The 20,097-nt window shown below is 40.4% G+C and overlaps 2 protein-coding genes across 2 annotated transcripts; both read left to right on the plus strand.

The window, feature by feature from the left end:
- The first annotated feature begins 5,433 nt into the window (after positions 1-5,433).
- rab27a (RAB27A, member RAS oncogene family) lies at positions 5,434-15,885 on the plus strand. The gene is made up of 6 exons (XM_029767502.1): positions 5,434-5,635; positions 11,526-11,698; positions 12,338-12,423; positions 12,570-12,673; positions 12,805-12,928; positions 14,804-15,885. The coding sequence occupies exons 2-6, from the start codon at positions 11,546-11,548 to the stop codon at positions 15,006-15,008; spliced, it is 672 nt and encodes a 223-aa protein (XP_029623362.1). The 5' UTR covers positions 5,434-5,635; positions 11,526-11,545; the 3' UTR covers positions 15,009-15,885.
- Positions 15,886-16,088: 203 nt separating this feature from the next.
- LOC115203117 (probable ribosome biogenesis protein RLP24) lies at positions 16,089-19,784 on the plus strand. Its single transcript, XM_029767504.1, has 6 exons — positions 16,089-16,255; positions 16,684-16,797; positions 16,904-16,976; positions 18,753-18,816; positions 19,217-19,302; positions 19,476-19,784. The coding sequence occupies exons 1-6, from the start codon at positions 16,175-16,177 to the stop codon at positions 19,541-19,543; spliced, it is 486 nt and encodes a 161-aa protein (XP_029623364.1). The 5' UTR covers positions 16,089-16,174; the 3' UTR covers positions 19,544-19,784.
- Positions 19,785-20,097: the final 313 nt, after the last annotated feature.

A 20,097-nucleotide genomic window follows, 5' to 3' on the forward strand; every position in this document is an offset into this window, starting at 1 on the left:
CAGCCCTACTCTGTTGTTTTATGATTTTGTCGTCATGGAGGACTGATTGGGCTCATTGATTCGAGTTGAAAAATAAATGCTGCGCTCATGGAATGGCATGCTTTGAGCACTACTGAAAAGTGCTATTTACATGTGACAAATGAATGCCATATGGTGCATTTGCTATAGGCCTATTGTTTACCTTTTTTTGGTGACACTTTGATATCTTGATGATATGCAGCTGTTTAAAGGGCAAATCCACAGATGAAACAATAACAAAACGGTTGCCCCGCCTCTTTTGGTAAAAGCTGAGGGATGGGTCTGGAGAAATGTAACCACTCTCAGATTAATAGACAGAACTATGGATGTCAGGACTGACCATCCATGATATAAAATGATAGTTTTAACCATGTTATGAGGCTATACAGTGTTTGTTTACATTTACAATGTTTACAAACATTGGAGTAAAACAAGCTTATATTTTGGGTTCTCATTGAGTGTGACAGTTAAACTAAGCTCAGGAGGCATTTATAAATGATATTCTTCAAGAATCGATGGAGATGTATATCATTTCTAAGTCCAAAAATGGATGTAGCAACTACAGATTGCCCATTTTAAGTCTATCAAAAGTGTGCAAGTTTGAGCATGTGTCCATTAGGCCTATGATATTTAATTTTTTATCAGCATGAATTAGATTGAGCAATAAAAAAAGCACTTTTATTCCATAGGCTTGGATCCGCACTATGCAGCTGTTGCAAGAGTGCGTTTTTTACTGTCTGTCCACTGGTTTCAAAAACAATGATTGATAGGCAGCTTAAACTAATTGAATTCAACCATTATTGGGTTCAAATACACATTTAGATTTGTGAACAACTATCCACAACAACCACAATATGTAAGGCGCAAATAGCTACATCACAGAGCAGCAGTGTGATTCAAATCAATGTGCTATGTAGATATCAATAATAAGTGATATCCATATCGCTGTAGACTACACCACTGCTGTCAACTTTACATCCAAGTGTTTATTCAAGTTGAATAATCTTTGGATGCCGACAGCAGTCGCACAATCGGAAGACAGCTTGGACTGTAGCCAACAAAAGCCTATTCCTGCTCTTTTCCCGCGATCCATCAAACACATTTGGTGTGTCATTGATATCATAACCGCCATCGATAAAAGACAGTACTGTGCAGCCGTCTTCATCAACCTGGCCAAGTCTTTCGACTCTTGTCAATCACCGCATTCTTATCGGCAGACTCAACAGCCTTGGTTTTTCAAATGACTGCGTAGCCTGGTTCACCAACTACTTCTCAGACAGAGTTCAGTGTGTCAAATCGGGGGACCTGTTGTCCGGACCTCTAGCAGTCTCTGTGGGGGTGCCACAGGGTTCAATTCTCAGGCCGACACTTTTCTCTGTATATATCAATGACGTCGCTCTTGCTGCTGGTGATTCTCTGATCTACCTCTACGCAGACGACACCATTCTGTATACCTTTGGACACTGTTAACAAACCTCCAGACGAGCTTCAATGCCATACAACACTCCTTCCGTGGCCTCCAACTGCTCTTAAATTCTAGTAAAACTAAATGCCTGCTTTTCAACCGATCGCTGCCCGCCCGTCTAGCATCACTACTCTGGACGGTTCCGACTTAGAATATGTGGACAACTACAAATACCTAGGTGTCTACAAATACCTAGACTGTAAACTCTCCTTCCAGACTCGCATTAAGCATCTCCAATCCAAAATTAATTTAGAATCGGCTTCCTATTTCGCAACAAAGCCTTTTTCACTCCTGTTGCTAAACATACCCTTGTAAAACTGACTATCCCTCCGATTCTTGACTTCGGAGATGTCATTTACAAAATAGCGTCCAACACTCTCTTCAGCAAATTGGATGCAGTCTATCACAGTGCCATTCGTTTTGTCACCAAAGCCCCATATACAGTTGAAGTTGGAAGTTTACATACACTTATTTTAGAGTCATTAAAACATGTTTTTCAACCACTCCACAAATTTCTTGTTAACAAACTATAGTTTTGGCAAGTCGGTTAGGACATCTACTTTGTGCATGACACAAGTAATTTTTCCAATAATTGTTTACAGACAGATTATTTCACTTATAATTCACTGTATCACAATTCCAGTGGGTTAGAATTCTACATACACTAAGTTGACTGTGCCTTTAAACAGCTTGTAAATCCCAGAAAATGATGTCATAACTTTAGAAGCTTCTGATAGGCTAATTGACATAATTTGAGTCAATTGGAGGTGTACCTGTGAATGTATGTCAAGGTCTACCTTCAAACTCAGTGCCTCTTTGCTTGACATCATGGGAAAATCTAAAGAAATCATCCAAGACCTCAGGAAAAAAATTGTAGAGCTCCACAAGTCTGGTTCATCCTTGGGAGCAATTTCCAAACGCCTGAAGGTACCATGTTCATCTGTACAAACAATAATATGCAAGTATGAACACAATGGGACGTCGTCATACCGCTCAGGAAGGAGACGCGTTCTGTCTCCTAGAGATGAACGTACTTTGGTGTGAAAAGTGCAAATCAATCCCAGAACAACAGTAAAGGACCTTGTGAAGATGCTGGAGGAAACAGGTAGAATGTATCTATATCCACAGTAAAACTAGTCCTATATCGACATAACCTGAAAGGCCGCTCAGCAAGAAAGAAGCCACTGCTCCAAAACCGCCATTAAAAAAAGCCAGACTACGGTTTGCAACTGCACATGGGGACAAAGATTGTACTTTTTGGAGGAATGTCCTCTGGTCTGATGAAACAAAAATAGAACTGTTTGGCCATAATGACCATCGTTATGTTTGGAGGAAAAAGGGGGAGGGTTGCAAGCCAAAGAACACCATCCCAACCGTGCAGTGGCGGTTCTAGACCATTTCAACTGGGGGGACAAGCTGGGGCCAGTTGTACTGTTAGAGGGGCCAGTTACATCAGACGTTATTGTTGTCATATCGTTTTGCATGTGGTACGATACTGTTGTGTTCCGCCTAAAGCCGTCCCTCTAGAAAATGTGTGGGTTAAATTAGTGTTCCGCGTTGCCACTGTCTAATAACGGATGTAAAAAAAGAACGATAGCAAAAACGTTATGTAAACATTATTTCATACTCCACATTTAGGGGGGCCACAAGGGGGTCCAAAATTGTTGTCACAGGGGCCCCCCCCTGCTACCCCCAGGACCGCTAGTGCAACCGTGAAGCACAGGGGTGGCAGCATCATGTTGTGCGAGTGCTTTGCTGCAGGAGGGACTGGTGCACTTCACAAAATAGATGGCATCATGAGGGAGGAACATTATGTGGATATTTTGAAGCAACATCTCAAGTCATCAGTCAGGAAGTAAAAGCTAGGTCGCAAATGGGTCTTCCAAATGGACAATGACCCCAACCATACTTCCAAAGTTGTGGCAAAATGTCTTAAGGACAACAAAGTCAAGGTATTGGAGTGGCCATCACAAAGCCTTGACCTCAATCCTATGGAAGATTTGTGGGCAGAACTGAAAAAGCGTGTGCGAGCAAGGAGGCCTACAAACCTGACTCAGTTACACCAGCTCTGTCAGGAGGAATGGGCCAAAATTCACCCAACTTTTTGTGGGAAGCTTGTGGAAGTCTACCTGAAACATTTGACCCAAGTTAAACAATTTAAAGTCAATGTTACCAAATACTAATTGAGTGTATGTTAACCTCTGACCCACTAGGAATGTGATGAAAGAAATAAAAGCTGAAATAAATCATTCTCTCTACTATTATTCTGACATTTCACATTCTTAAAATAAAGTGGTGATCCTAACTGACCTAAGACAGGGAATTTTTACTAGGATTAAATGTCAGGAATTGTGAAAAACTGAGTTTAAATGTATTTGGCTAAGGTGTATGTAAACTTCCGACTTCAACTGTACTACCCACCACTGCGACCTGTATGCTCTCGTTGGCTGCCCTCGCTTCATATTCGTCGCCAAACTCACTGGTACCAGGTCATCTATAAGTCTTTGCTAGGTAGAGCCCCGCCTTATCTCAGCTCACTAGTCACCATAGCAACACCCACCTGTAGAACGTGCTCCAGCAGGTTTATTTCACTGGTCATCCCCAAAGCCAACTCCTCCTTTGGCTGCCTTTCTTTCCAGTTCTCTGCTGCCAATGACTGGAAAGAATTGCAAAAATCACTTTAGCTGGAGACTCATCCCCCTCACTAACTTTCAGCATCAACTGTCAGAGCAGCTTACCGAACACTTCACCTGTACACAGCCCATCTGTAAATAGCCCACCCAACTACCTCATTCCCATGTTATTTATTTTTGCTCTTTTGCACCCCAGTATCTCTACCTGCACATCATCATCTGCACATCTATCACTCGAGTGTTAATGCTGAATTGTAATTATTTTGCCACTATGACCTATTTATTTGCCTTACCTCCCTAATCATACTACATTTGCACACACTGTATATAGATTTTTCTATTGTGTTATTGACTGTGCGTTTTTTTAATCCCATGTATAGCTCTTGTTTTTTTCGCACTGCTTTGCTTTATCTTGGCCAGGTCGCAGTTGTAAAGGAGAACTTGTTCTCAACTGGCCTACCTGGTTAAATAAATAAAAAATCATAGCGGTCTCTCCATTTCTGTCAAGCCGTTTACGCATACAGTTTGACGCATACGTTCGACAAATCCAATGTATGCAATTCTGCAGGGCAAACGCAGCGTTTCATTGGGAAATAATGTAATTCTGGTGTACCAAAATGCAATAACACTGTCGGTTTGATCGAAGTGTAACATGTAAGGAATTACACAAACCGCCACCTGTAATCTGTTACCAGCAAAAATATGGTAATCAGATTATAAATCCTTTTGAAAAACTAGATGATTACTTCGATGATTACTTTTAAATTCAGAAAGAACGTTTGTGGGGGGAAAAAAACTTGACACCTGTTCTCTCAATGACATTCAAATCAGCGTTGAAAAAAAGGAGCAAATTTAAGTTTGTTCCACCTGAGCGAGTCTGACTACAATGGTAGCAGAAGGTGAATGTTGAACTTTTGTTGCATACATATCCAGATGACGCTGCATACTATTTTATGCAATGACACTGTCCGTGTGTTAGAAGCATTACTCCCCAACCCTGTGTGTCACTTCGAACACACCGACAGTGTCATGGCGCAAAATAATATGCAGCATCATCTGGATATGTATGCAACTAAAGTTCAACATTCACCTTCTGCTACCATTTCTGTCAAGCCGTTTACGCATATGTTCGATAAATCCAATTTATGCAACTGCATCTGCAAGGCAAACGCAGCGTTTCATTAGAAATTAATGTAATTCTGGTGTACCAAAATGCAATGAAGCTGTGGGTGTGATCAAAGTGTAGTTCCAAAATAATACTCCTGAGCGGGTAGGGTAGTTTTCCGTTCCGAGGTGTTTTACGGGTTGGCGAGAGAGGGAGGGGCTGGCTCACTTCAACTGAACGGGAAGTGATGTTACGTTGATTGTGAAGAGGGTTCATTAAACAAATGGATCGAAAGGACTGCGTAAACTCAATTTAGTGAGTTATTTTTTTATTTGAAAATCAACAAATTGTCATCGCTTTTGATAGGGCGCTTCTACACGAAACACCGAGAAATAAAGTGACGCACAGACACTGGTAAGTTTAATTTCTCGAAATAAAGTTGGCGTTAAATGTGTCTCGGCATAAGGAACTGTTTAGCGGATTTGTTTATATCGACAGTTATAAGTGCAACATGTAAACATTTTTTCTCGGGATGGGGTTACTTCATCGTATAACGACCACCTGCATTTTCACTGAGCTGGGGCTGAATCGAAGTTATTTCCTGCTCACATTTACAAGGCCTACTTGAAGCCAAGGCTACTGAAAGTGCAATTACATTTTTTTGTGTTTTTACATAATGCCATGTGTCCGCTTTTATAGTTGCCTTGAAGTGAATTCTAACTCGGTGAACTCTTAAATTAGATAGACCTACATTGTAAAACAGGATAGGCTACGTGTAGCCTGTACTTAGTAGGGTAGGAATGCGACACTTTCATTGGGAATTGGTGTAACATTTTCCTATCGAATTACATTTAATTTTAGTTTTAACATTATACTGCAGTGGGCTAAATCAGCCTCAGTGTTTCTTGGTTGTCTTAAACAAATCTACTTGAAGCAAATGTACACCTCACACACATGGTTATGGGCTTTCAAAAAATAAGATACTTTGTACCATGTCAGATATCATTTAAATGTATAAAATGTTGAGTTTGCATCCCAATATTATACTTTCTATACATCACAGAAGACTATATATATATATATATATATATATATATATCTCAAAACCGTCTGACATAGAAACAATCGGATTTCGGTCTTAATTGTTTATTAATAATGATAATTATTATTAAGAACATTCCACCCATGAGGCAACTTAACTGAAGGAAAGGGTTTTAAGCAAACCGTTTTGGCATCGGTAAGACTTATCTCCTGGTGGTACATGTGGCTTTCTCTACAGTGTCTTGTGTATCAATTTAATTATTTATTTGATCACTGTTGTTTGATAGCGCAATAATCTTTTGGTATAGTAGGCTAATATAGGATACACAGGTCTATGTCAATTTGCACCTGCAAATAGGTTTTCGCATTACAATTTATAAAAAGTGTGACGTCATCTGAGTTGAATGTATCACGCCTTATTTAATAGATTTCCAGTGGAAGCAAAAATGAAGAGGGAAACTGTTCACGTGTAATGGGACCTCATAATTACAACCCTTGTATTGGCTACATTTATCTAGGTTTATCATTCCATAAACCTGCATCCATTTGGCTGGTGAAACATCAACAGATGCCTACCTCACTATCTTGGTATGGTATCTTAGAGATACGAGTCTGGCATTTTGGCTGGAGACATACAAAGCAGAAAAAACATCGGCTCAGACCAAACCAAAAATGAACACCTAATTAAAAACGTTTGTCTTTGTGTTTAATACATTTTTATTTTCTCAAGGTGTAAACACATTCTGGACATGCTAAACCAATTTATTCCAAATTAACTTTTAGGTTGTCTTTAGTTTACTTTACATCTGTCAGCTATTCAAAGATAGACCTCTGTCTGAGATTTGAGCAATTGCGCTTGTGAACAAACTGGGAGATATGATTATTAAACAGGGTCAATGGTAGAGTAAAACATGACCAGTCACGACAACCACATGATGACCAACTGAGTTGGGGGTTATTCGATGTTTTATGTTTCAAGTAGGGTTTGTCAGCTAATCAATTGTTTCCTTCTCTCTCTGTGTTTGTGTGCGTACATGCAGGTATGTGTGTTTTTAAATGTTTCTACTGCTAACCATAATCAAATAATATTTGTTGTCCTATTTCACACATGTACAAGTGTGTATTAATACGCATTTGTGAATTGGAAATGTGTTTTTAAATATCCTAACTCCACCTGAGACACCCTCTGAGAGTGGGGTCATGGTCAGGGTCACCATTTAGGCTTAAGTGTCTTCAAACTGGCGACCTTTCAGTTACTGGACCAACGCTCTAACCACTAGACTGCCTGCCGCCCATCATAATCTGTAAACCATTTCTCATCATCATCAGAATAACGTCACTTACAGATGTATAAATCATATTCAGAATGTTACAAAATAGTGCTTCCAGTCCTGAACATGATGAAACCTGATGATATTTCAGATGCATATTGGCAAGTCATTCTGTCAATACATCTGAGATGAGTGCTGTAGTATTGTGGTACTGCAACACCCTTCCTCTTGTGCAGTTTGTTTAAGTTCATGTTATCTGCATATCCTCATTCGAGGAGTTCGCCATTATAGTTGGCCAACTGCCCAGGGTGGGTAGTTCAGCTCTACTGCCCTGAGAACGTCTGAAAGGCTGTGTTCTGCTTGCTGGCACATAATCTGAGGTGCCCTCCAACTAGTGTGAAATCCGCACCACTAGAGAACAGGGCTTTGCCTAAAGTCTTCTCTTTTAATCACTTGAAGTTTAGGTTTAAAAGTAAACACAATAACTTTGAAACACCTTTTGGAAGAGGACTAAGGCTGATCCTTGTTTGTGTATGAGCTCAGTTTGGATCTTCTGTTTTAGAAATGGGCAGGGGCATCGATGTGAATCAAATCATTTGTTAAGCATGAGCAAATTCCTGAACAAATGTGTAAGGAATCTGAATTTTAATATTTACCTGTTATCAGTGACAGGCAGTGAGGTAGAACTAGCCAGTCAGTGCATAGGGATTTCACTCAAAAACAATGGCAGAAGGACTACTCAAGATGCTGTAATGTCTATCTTGCAAGGTTGTATTTCACATCTTAAAATATTTCATACTATAGTCACTGTAGTGGGCTTCCTCAAACAACCTTATTTTGCTGCTCATCTGCAACACGTAATCACAGCCGCTCAGGCTTCCTTGTAGAAGCTGTGATAAGATTAGTCTCGTGACATTTCATAAAATGTTTTATTCTTTGTCCTATGCCACCTATTTTACCAAACCTGCTACTTGTTACCCCACTCATCAAAAAAATTATTTCAGTAAAAAAAACTAAAGCAAACTCATTTAGCATAATTAGATGAAAATATGTAATTTAGGCTTTTCTTGTTTTTTTTCCTCTATAGGCTGTAGCTTAGGGAACGATATGCAGTTCAGTGATACAGTGCCTAGTGAAAGTCTACACACCCCTCGCACTGTATTCACATTGTGCCACCTTAAAATTAAATCCAAAAAGGATTACATTTTTCCCTGCCGATCTACACAATCTTTCCACATTTTTTAAAATAAATACAAAATTTATAGAAGATTTCCCTAATTGTAAAAATATGTATTGATTGCGTATGTCTTCACACACCAGAGTTAATGCTTGGCGGAAGCCCCTTTGGCAACCGTAACAGCTGTGAATAGTTTTGAAAAAGGGTCTACCAACTTTGCCCGACTCTTATGGCAACATGGAGGTAACTGCTAAAGTAATGAAAACACTTGCGTAAATAAGGGATACAAAGTATTGAAAGCAGGTGATTCCACACTGGTGTGTTTCCTGAGTTAATTAAGCGATTAACATCCCATCATGCTTAGGATCATGTATAAAAATGCTGAGCAGGCCATCTTTTTTTTGGCTACCATGGCCATGTCCCCATGTTTTTTGTTGAGTTGGTACAGTTATTATTTTTCTTTCACTTTAAGAATGTGGAGTAGGTTGTCGATTAGTGTGTGCAGGTAGTACTGTGCAGTTGTGCGGTGAAACATAATAAGTCGGTCCATATATAAGACTTTAGAATGTAAGCCTGGCTATTCCATTTCCCACTGGGGAACAGCTCAGAGAGGCTGGAGATGGGGTACCACTAGTCCAGTCACAGTGTGTTCATCACAGAACTTGATTTTGCTCCAGACTTTAAGCAGCTTATTGCTCAGGATGAGGGCTTTAGTGCTGGATAGAGTGAAAGAATGCCTTTTCATACCGTGGTCATGTGATGGACTCTGCTTTCAGTGGGAATCACATCCAGCTTGTTCCCTTGAATATAATTTGATGGATATCTGTGTTCAGCTTATCTTGTGTCCACAACATTCTTTCTCATTCACAGGTCTCAACTTTCTAGCTATGCTATAATAACTCTGAAGTAATGCATGGCACTATGGCTTTGTGTAATACATATTTTGTATCTATCAAAAACACATTGATTAATTATGATTTATTTACATAAACTATTTATGGACCAGGACCAATTATGCCAGTGAAAATTTCAGCTCAATACAATTTGAACTCAATTGTGACAACTCTTCTTGAATAACTTGTTTTTCTTGTGAATTTTTTGTCTGTTGATCAATTGTGTAATTCTTAGTCTTATTTGCATAATTACCCACAATTAATCCTCTCATGTAGAGTTTCAATCTGTAACAGTTGCCCCAAATAGGAGATTATCCACTTGTACCAAGCAAACAGGTGAAAGTTCACTGCGGATGGGGTTATAGCAGTATCTAAGTTTAAGTATTTCCTTACTGAACATGCATAGAGGCGAATGTAGTTTCTTTCACAGAAAACATTTGTGTTTCCTGTTACTGTGTCAGCATACTTACATGACCATGAGAAGAGAGCTGTAGGCTCTCAAAAGACAGACAGAGGTGTGTCTGTCTCCAACATAGCTCTAAAAGTTTTGTCCTCGGGTCAACTGTTTCGCAGGCACTCTATCCTGCTAGCGTAAAAATCTGCGCTTTTTAAGGAACTGGGAACTGTTTTGAGGTTATGTAGCAGAAACCATTCTGAAAATGCGCTCATGATTTGAAAAACACTACATGACCAAAAGTGCTCGTCCATCACCCCCCCCCCCCCCCCCCCCCCCCCCACCAGCCTCCACTCTTCTGTGAAGGCTTTCCACTAGATGTTGGAACATTGCTGCAGGGACTTGTTTCCTTTCGGCCACAAGAGCATTAGTGAGGTCAGGCACTGATTTTGGACGATTAGGCCTGGCTCAGTCGGCGTTCCAATTCATCCAAAAGGTATTTGATAGGGTTTAGGTCGGGGCTCTGTGCAGGCCAATCAAGTGCTTCCACACTGATCTTGAAAAAATATTTCTGAATGGACCTCACTTTGTACACAAGGGCATTGTCATACTAAAACAGGAAAGGGCCTTCCTCAAACTGTTGCCACAAAGTTGGCAGCACAGAATTGTCTAGAATGTCATCGTATGCTGTAGCATTAAGATTTCCCTTCAAACCATGAAAAACAGCCCCAGACCATTATTCCTCCTCCACCAAGCTTTACAATTGGCACTATGCATTGGGGCAGGTAGTGTTCTCCTGGCATCCCCCAAACCCAGATTCGTCAGTCAGACTGCCAGATCGTGAAGCTTGATCCATCACTCCAGAGAACGTGTTTTCACTGCTCCAGAGTCCAATGGCTTGGAGCTGTACACCATTCCAGCTGATGCTTGGCATTGCGCATGGTGATCTTAGGCTTGTGTGCGGCTGCTCGGCCATGGAAACCCATTTCATGAAGCTCCCGACGTCGCTTCCAGAGAAAGTTTGGAACTTGGTAATGAGCGATGCAACCGAGGATAGACTACTTTACGGTCCCGTTCTTTGAGCTTGTATGGCCTACTACTACGCGGCTGAGCCGTTCTTGCTCCTAGACTTTCTACTTCACAATAACAGCACTTACAGTTGAACGGGGCAGCTCTAGCAGGGCAGAAATTTGACGAACTGACTTGTTGGAAAGGTGGCATCTTATGACGGTGCCATGTTGAAAGTCACTGAGCTCTTCAGTAAGGCTATTCTATTGCCAATGGTTGTCTATGGAGATTGCACGGCAGTGTGCTCGATTTTTATACACCTGTCAGCAACAGGTGTGGCTAAAATAGCTGTATCCACAAATTTGAAGGGGTGTCCACATACGTGTGTGTGTGTGTGTGTGTGTGTGTGTTTTAGTTTACAAATGATTATCTACATTCTCGGTTTTAAATTTGCATCAGGATATGTGCACAGATTTTAAATTGCTTCCTTCAATGTTTGGTTTCTTTGTCTGGTTTTCAGGTCTGAAATAAGCACTCACTATGTCTGATGGGGACTATGACTACCTCATCAAATTCCTAGCCCTTGGTGATTCTGGAGTAGGGAAAACCAGTTTTCTCTACCAGTACACAGACAAAAAGTTTAACTCCAAATTCATCACTACAGTGGGCATTGATTTCAGAGAAAAACGAGTGGTAAGTTGATTGCACTAGTCATACAATTTGTCACTTATTGTGTGTGTGAGAGACCATGAATTTAATTATTCACATACAGGTACTCCCCTACCACCCGTAATGACCAAATAGTATGCTGCTTGGTTGAAAGAGTTAACATTTGAAATGGCCAATTATTCCATGTGAAAGTTTTTGTACTGCAGGTTTACTATTGACCATGGAAGTATGTAGGAGCTTAAAAGCATTACTCCTCACAGTGCGAAAGATAGTGGTAGAACTCTGTTTTTTGTAGGGCATGAGTCTGAAACATATGAACCTGCAGATGTACCAGTATGTGTGGGTGTCGCAGGAATCTGAGGAACTCCCAGACCAGGAAAGGATGACTAATATCACTTGAGTTCAGCAGCACCCTCCTAGAAAATAAACACTTCACACCACATAACCAAACACCAGGGTAATTTAAGCATAATCACTCATGCTGTGTATATTGTAGAGATTATCAGGGCAAACATTTTCCATCTAAATGTTTAGGTTCACTTTGGGTTGCAAGATAATATATGTATATGATGACCAATAGGAAAGTATATTTTTAGGGCCTCATAGCCAGAATGACCTCACACTGCTTTATATGGGTATAATAACTTTCTCTCTGTCTGACAGGTATACAAATCAAATGGTCCAGACGGGGCAGTAGGCAGAGGACAGAGGATTCATGTTCAGCTGTGGGACACGGCGGGGCAGGAGAGGTAAGCCAATCCAAAACTCATCTCCCACTGACACTCTTGCTCAAGCCCTCACTGGCTCTCAGGTAGTTGTTGGCAGCTTTCAATTACTTACTTTCTTCAAGCTGAATGAAGCTCTTTACAAGGTGTTTTTTCTTGTGTGGTGTCAGGTTTCGGAGTTTGACAACAGCTTTCTTCCGAGATGCGATGGGCTTCCTCCTCCTGTTTGACCTCACCAATGAGCAGAGTTTCCTTAATGTCAGAAATTGGATGAGTAAGTCCTCTGTACATGTAGATTCTGACAACCACAATCTCATGTTTTCTTCCAAAGAAATGTGCAGTGTCTTAACCACTATCTTTCAATCACGACTGGTGGGCTGATGACGGGCTTATTCACTTTTTCAGGTCAATTACAGATGCACGCTTACTGCGAGAATCCAGACATTGTACTCTGTGGCAACAAGTGTGACCTGCAGGAGCAGAGGGCAGTCCGTGAAGATGAGGCCCGTGAGCTGGCAGAGAAGTATGGGTATGTGTCCCTTACCTGTGACTAACCCTCCCTGAAACATTTGCCAAGAAGGCAGTGGCTGATGTGTGTTTACTCAAGGCTGTGCAGGGGAATCTCGAACAATACTAAATGTTAGGTTAGGTTGGTCTTTCTGGAAAGGAAAATATTTACTCATCCATGTAAAGTATCCTGCTTGTGGCCTGAAATTACACATTTAGTGAATATAAAGGGATTCGATATGGACCTCCTATGTTTTGCTAAAACTAACAAATGCACCATATTTGGGGTCAAATGCAATGTCGTAAGAGACTACGGACTCTATTTAAAATAAACTAACGCAATGGTAAATATAAGCGCTGGGGGTAGCTCTATAGGCGGAGGGGTGTGTCAGTAATATTTTTGCTATTTCACAGCTGTTATGAGCGCAATAGCTGGCGGTGGCGCGAAATGGCTGTTTTTTAAATTTATGAATAAACAAGTTGTAGGTGGGAGGAGGACTTGACCACTCACTGGCCCGTCAAGGCTGCATGTGTTTGTCTCAAGTTCTGTAGGTTATTGAAGGTCTTTGCATTGTCATCAACTCCAATTCGGCTGGGGGCACGGAATATTCTGTCCTAGACCATTGTAGATTGATAATACAGTTTATTCAATAGCATAGGCTACAGTAACAAGTGATAACGAGTAGAAAAAACATCCAGTGTTTGCTCTGTTTTGAGTGTTGACAGTCAACCTTGTTATAATAGGCTTCAATCAGCATAGGCCTTTAGATATCGCGCTTAAAAAATTGTCTGCCTTAAATTGTATTGTTTGTGTGAGGCACATTCTCAATAAGAAAGATATAGCCTAGGTCTACCGTTGATACTGCATGACTGCATGACTGAATCGTTTAAATAAAAAAATTTCAACAACAAATCAATACAAAAAGTATATGGGGAACACTAAAAAAAGCACATATCTCTTGTTCCATGTGCATATGGGCACTGTGCGTCAGGGCTGGATAGGCTGCGCTTCCGTTGTCAATATCCATGCTGTATCCAACCGCGTTAGCTACGACCAGCTTTCGGTTGGTCTTAAATATCCCCACCAGTGCATACTGAAATTGCCATTTTGGCGCAAGTTTTTAAGAACATTAATTGGATATTGCCACCCCTCCCACCTCATCGCAAGCAAGCTCATACGACAGGTAAATTACCAATCCTGGCGCTAGGGTTTGGAAATAGAGCAGCTCTGGCTTTAACAGGTCAAAATTGCAAACGAGCGTGCGTTTTGACAATTGCACGAGCTTAAGGCCAGCCGAAAATAGAGCCCCCAGTACTTAGAGTTATGATCATGTTATGTTAAAAATTTATGGTGAGCTGAATGGCCATCTTGTGCGCGGAAAATATCTAAGTGACAACATATTTAAAGTTTTAGGACAGGTAATCAGATTTACATAGCCCAGTCATAATGTTATTGCCGAATATCATACAGGTCCTAACTGTCCTAACTCAACAGAGGAGTCTGAAGTCTCTCTTCCAGATGCACATCATATTGAGTTGTCATGGTTGACTAGATACGACTCATATGTCAGATTTGGTTACAGTGTCGTTATTTTTTAACGTTATGTGAACCGATGGCTCCACCAGTCTGAAATCCAATGTGGTTTTTAGAGAGCCATGCTCCTCTACTATTTCAAATATGCATCTTCTACTGCGATAGCGTTTCATGAGGAAAAACAACACCCAAACAATTCATTTTTTTCAAACTTGATTTCTTTTCAGCTGCTGAGAACTATATTCTGTCTCTGAGTAAAGCTTTCAATTAGATAAAAACGGATTCAGGTTGTAGGTAGATAGTTTGCCTCATTCAGAGACATATCAGTCAATGTTCTTATGTGTTGCTCTCCTTCCTGTGCAGAATCCCTTACTTTGAGACAAGTGCAGCTAACGGGCAGTTTGTTAGCCAGGCTGTGGATGTCCTGCTGGACCTCATCATGAAGAGGATGGAGCGCTGCGTGGACAAGTCCTGGATCCCTGATGGAACTGTGCGATCCAATGGACACAGTGGTCACACAGACATCACAGAGCCCAAGACCCAAGAGAAGGGCAAATGTGCTTGTTAGGGTCCACATACAGATAATGGTTACACCATCCCCTCAGTGATGTTTTGGTAGGACTGGGCTGTATGGTATGTCATGAAAGGCATGTAATATTTGTAAATCAATGGTGTCATAGTAAGTTTTGGCAAGATGTGGGGGGAGTGTGTATGACGTGCAAAGCTGAAAGTAACTACTAACCCCTGCCAAATGTACCAGAGCATCATTATGTTTTGTTAATTTGATTATGCCATTTGGTGTGGTGCCTCTCCTTACACTTGTCCATACAGTGTCAATTAAGTGCCTTTTTATGTTTTCATTTCAGAGAATATTATATGTATTTTACATTGTAAAAGAACTGTATTATAACCAACTATTTTCTAAGATCCAGTAGAAAAGTGAGAAGCCACTGAAAGTTGTATTAGTTGAGGACACTTCCCTGTGAATTAAAAGGAAACCCATCCTTATTACATTTGCTTTATCTTGGCCAGGTCGCAGTTATAAATGAGAACTTGTTCTCAACTTGCCTACCTGGTTAAACAAAGGTAAAATAAATAAAACATTGAACTTTTTGACACAGGATATTTTGTCACTATGCACTTCCATTTATTCTTGTACAATGTAAAAGTCCTGAGCACATGCAATCTGTAGTGAATAGAGTGATTTATTTTATAGGCCTGCTCTGTAGTAGCAGAGTAGCTGGGTGTTTTTATTTGTATCACAATGTCGGGATATTGGGTCTATAAGAAATGTTTGAGGTTCCATGTAAATCAATGCTGATTTTGTTAATTTGTCATTTTACAATGTGCCTTAAATCTGCTGTATTCTGTCAAACACTGTTTTCATGCCAAATATGTAAACCATATCCTTTATTCCATAAAATAAATATATTTTATTTATTAAAGCGCTGTCTCAGTTCTCACCTTGGCTACCTCTGACTCTAAATAATAAGATTGAAACAATCTTGTTCTAGTCAATATGTAACGTAATGCAAATATTTAAACAATCATCATCTGCATTTCCAAGCGCTACGGTTTCGAAACTTATCTAGTTACACACTAGGGGGCAGTTTGTAACGAGTAAAAACAAATATCTTTACCGGAAATAGTACGTCGTAACTTCCTTTTAAAATCCTGCCACTCTCATTCCACCGCGGATAACACATGGTCAATAAATAATCAAGAGGTCTAACGATGCGAATTGAAAAATGTTACTTTTGCTCGGGACCTGTGTATCCCGGGCACGGTACGATGTTTGTGCGGAACGATTGCAAGGTATGACTTTTTTTGTGTCCTCCTTTCTGGTTGACGGCCTCTATGCTAATATGCTAGCAGATTGTTTAACTTCCCACTAGCTAGCTAGCTTGTTTTGTCAGCTGGGATGTTTTTTTATTCCAAATGTCTGTAGTTATGTAACATAAGACACTATAAGCCCAGGTGCCCAACTATACCAGATAACCTATTAGTTTTTCACCTCTTAGCTATATTTCAACGTTTTTAGTGTAGTTTCTTAGCCAGACAGGACTGTTATTGTTGCCAAGTGAAGTCTGTCTCACTCAGCAGTGAAGGAGACGTTGGCTTTGCTAAAGCTGTAGTAGTGTTGTTTCCCGTACATTGAGGGGGTCTCTCCGTGACCAGACAGAACAGTTCTTGTTGCTACTACCTTGTGTATAAATTAAATAATGACTAAAATGTATTCTCAGACATTCAGGTTTTGTAAATCAAAATGCCTCAAAAACTTCAAGAAGAAGCGTAACCCAAGAAAGACCAGATGGACCAAGGCTTTCAGGAAAGCGTCTGGCAAGGAATTGACAGTGGTGAGTTCCCAAGTTGTTGAATGATGTGAAATGGAATGTGATATGATTGATAAACCATCATAAACGATTTGCCCTCGAGTCTCTTACTGATTTATTTCCAACACAGGATAACTGCCTGGAGTTCGAGAAGCGCAGAAATGTGGCTGTCAAATACCAGAGGGAATTGTGGAGCAAGACAGGTACATGTTATGGCTAAAGTTCAGGAGTGTATTTATTAGTGCAAACCGTAGCAAAACATTTTGCAATGAAAACTAGTGTTTCTTACTGGATAAGTCAGGGCTGTTTTCAGTACTTCTTGCAACGGAAACTGTTTACCGTTTAAGAAACAAACAAAAGGAGCGAAACCAGGAAGGACCTACCAAAATTTGTCCAATATAAATTCTAGTTTTTGTTGCAAATCGTTTTCTGCTTGGAGTAAACACTTTTTGTAACAAACTTTCGCAACAGAATCAGGTGTAATGAATACACCCCTGATGGGTGCCTCTACTTCGGCCCGTTTGGTTCTTAATAATTACAACCTTGCCCTCACTTTCATCTTTCAATTGTTTTCATACTCTATTCAAGTCAATTCTCAAATGACAGATTGAGATCATGCCCTTGGCACTTTTTATTTTTATTAACATTTTATTTCACCTTTATTTAACCAGGTAGGCTAGTTGAGAACAAGTTCTCATTTACAACTGCGACCTGGCCAAGATAAAGCAAAGCAGTGCGACACAAACAACACAGTTACACATGGAATAAACAAACAGTCTATATACAGTGTGTGCAAATGAGGTAGGATAAGGGAGGTGGGGGAATAAATAGGCCATAGTGGCAGAATTATTACAGTATGGCAAATTAAACACTGGGGTGATAGCTGTGCAGAAGATGAGTGTGCAAGTAGCGATACTGGGGTGCAAAGGAGCAAAATGAACAAAATAAATAACAATATGGTGATGAGGTAGTTGGATGGGCTATTTTACAGATTGCTTATGTGATCTGTGAGCTGCTCTGACAGCTGGTGCTTAAAGTTAGTGAGGGAGATATGAGTCTCCAGCTTCAGTGGTTTTTGCAGTTCGTTCCAGTCTTTGGCAGCAGAGAACTGGAAGGAAAGGTGGCCGAAGGAGGAATTGGCTTTGGGGTTGACCAGTGAAATATACCTGCTGGAGCGGTGCTGCGGGTGGGTGCTGCTATGGTGACCAGTGAGCTGAGATAAGGCGGGGCTTTACCTAGCAATGACTTATAGATGACCTGGAGTCAGTGGGTTTGGCGACGGATATGAAGCGAAGGCCAGCCAACGAGAGCATACAGGTCGCAGTGGTGGGTAGTATATGAGGATTTGTTGACAAAACGGATGGCACTGTGATAGACTGCATCCAATTTGCTGAGTAGAGTGTTGGAGGCTATTTTGTAAATGACATCGTCAAGGATCGGTAGGATAGTCAGTTTTACTAGGGTATGTTTAGCAGCATGAGTGAAGGATTCTTATTTGCGAAATAGGAAGCCGATTCTAGATTTAATTTTGGATTGGAGATGTTTAATGAGTCTGAAAGGAGAGTTTACAGTCTAACCAGATACCTAGGTATTTGTAGTATTCTAAGACATATTCTAAGTCAGAACTGTCCAGAGTAGTGATGTTGGACGGGTGGGTAGGTGTGGGCAGCAATCGGTTGAAGAGCACGCATTTAGTTTTGCTTGCATTTAAGAGCAGTTGGAGGCCACAGAAGGAATTGTATGGCATTGAAGCTCGTCTGGAGGTTAGTTAAGTGTCCAAAGAAGAGCCAGAGGTATACAGTCTGCGTTGAGGTGGATCAGAGAATCACCAGCAGCAAGAACGATTTAAATGACGCATGTTCTGTATGGTTGTGTATGTTACTTCTACAGCATAACATCAAGACCGATGTCGCTAACTGCTAAGGTTTTGTTAATAGCCTTGTTGATCTGTTAAATCCAACTAATTTTGCTATTTTCAGTGGAGGCAATGAGGAAGGTGGAAGGAATAAAACGGAAACGACAGGCACAGTTCATCTTCAACAGGTGAGCCCTAGCTTTCCTCCCACAGATAAGAGCCTGGCTCAATTTGAAATGGTTGGCCACACTAGGAAAGCATGGGCATTCTAACTTTATAATGATAATATTAGTATTCTGTAAAATCTGGTTGAGTGAGTCAAACTTTAATTACAGTCATAACATTACTATGAGTTACAGGAAAATAACTAGGTTAACAGAAGATTTAGATGCACTATTGTAAAGTGGTTGTTCTACTGGATATTATAGGTGAATGCACCAATTTGTAAGTCGCTCTGGATAAGAGCGTCTGCTAAATGACTTAAATGTAAATGTAGAAGGCCAGTATCGCCAAGTATTGGAGTCTGTGTTTTTAAGCACTGTTTTCAAATTGATTTGGTCATATTTCCTCTATCCCTTTCTTGATCAGACTGAAAAAAGGCAAGCATTTGGAAAAGGAGGAAGCCATCAGCGAAGTGAAGAAGAACATTCACCTCATCAAAGCCCCACATGCAGGTGAGTTCACTGACTTCCCTTGTTGCTGTTTAGTATTTTGCATTGTGTGCGTGTGTCTATAGATGTGTTTTGTATATCTATCTATCTCTATATTAGGTGATGGCATTCATTCCACTTTGAGTTTACATAATCAAAAATATAATTTTGCTAATCAATTTGTTTTCCATATGTAGGCAAAGCCAAGGTTCTGGAGGAGAAGATGGTACAGAAGTTACAAGATGTGGAAATGGGTGACGATTAGCAAGTCCTTATTGGGGCTCTGCTGAAATAGAGACCTACAAAACAACCACTGGCTATATTCATAACATCCATAGACTATCCTTTACCAAACTCTGGACAATAGTCTGGGAAGAAACAAGGAGACATAGCACTCCGCAACTGCATTGGGTTGCAGTGCTAACACAATATTAAACACTTTGAAAATCATTTCGCATAGCGTTGTCATATGTTGGATTTAATAAAGTCTTGTGTCCTGACAAATATTTGTTTTGTTATTCGTCCTGTTATTATTCATTCACATTAACTTTGAAATGGCACATTGTCAAATGTGTTTTAAGTGAATTGGGAGTTTTGGTGGAGACCTACTGAATTCCAGTACTTCAAGTACAGACATGGCACAGAGGGAATTGAATGTCAAGATAATTGTTTAGAAATGAATTATGAGAAAGGAATGCATAAAAAAATATATACAGAAATCCTCATTGCTAAATCCAGCTAAATAGCGACGCCTAGCGGTTCGAGGAAACGGGGACGTGACACGTTTTCTGTTTATGTGAGGCAAAAATGGCAGAGAGC

This window comes from Salmo trutta, chromosome 12, assembly GCF_901001165.1.
Source record: "Salmo trutta chromosome 12, fSalTru1.1, whole genome shotgun sequence".
Classification (NCBI taxonomy): domain Eukaryota; kingdom Metazoa; phylum Chordata; class Actinopteri; order Salmoniformes; family Salmonidae; genus Salmo; species Salmo trutta.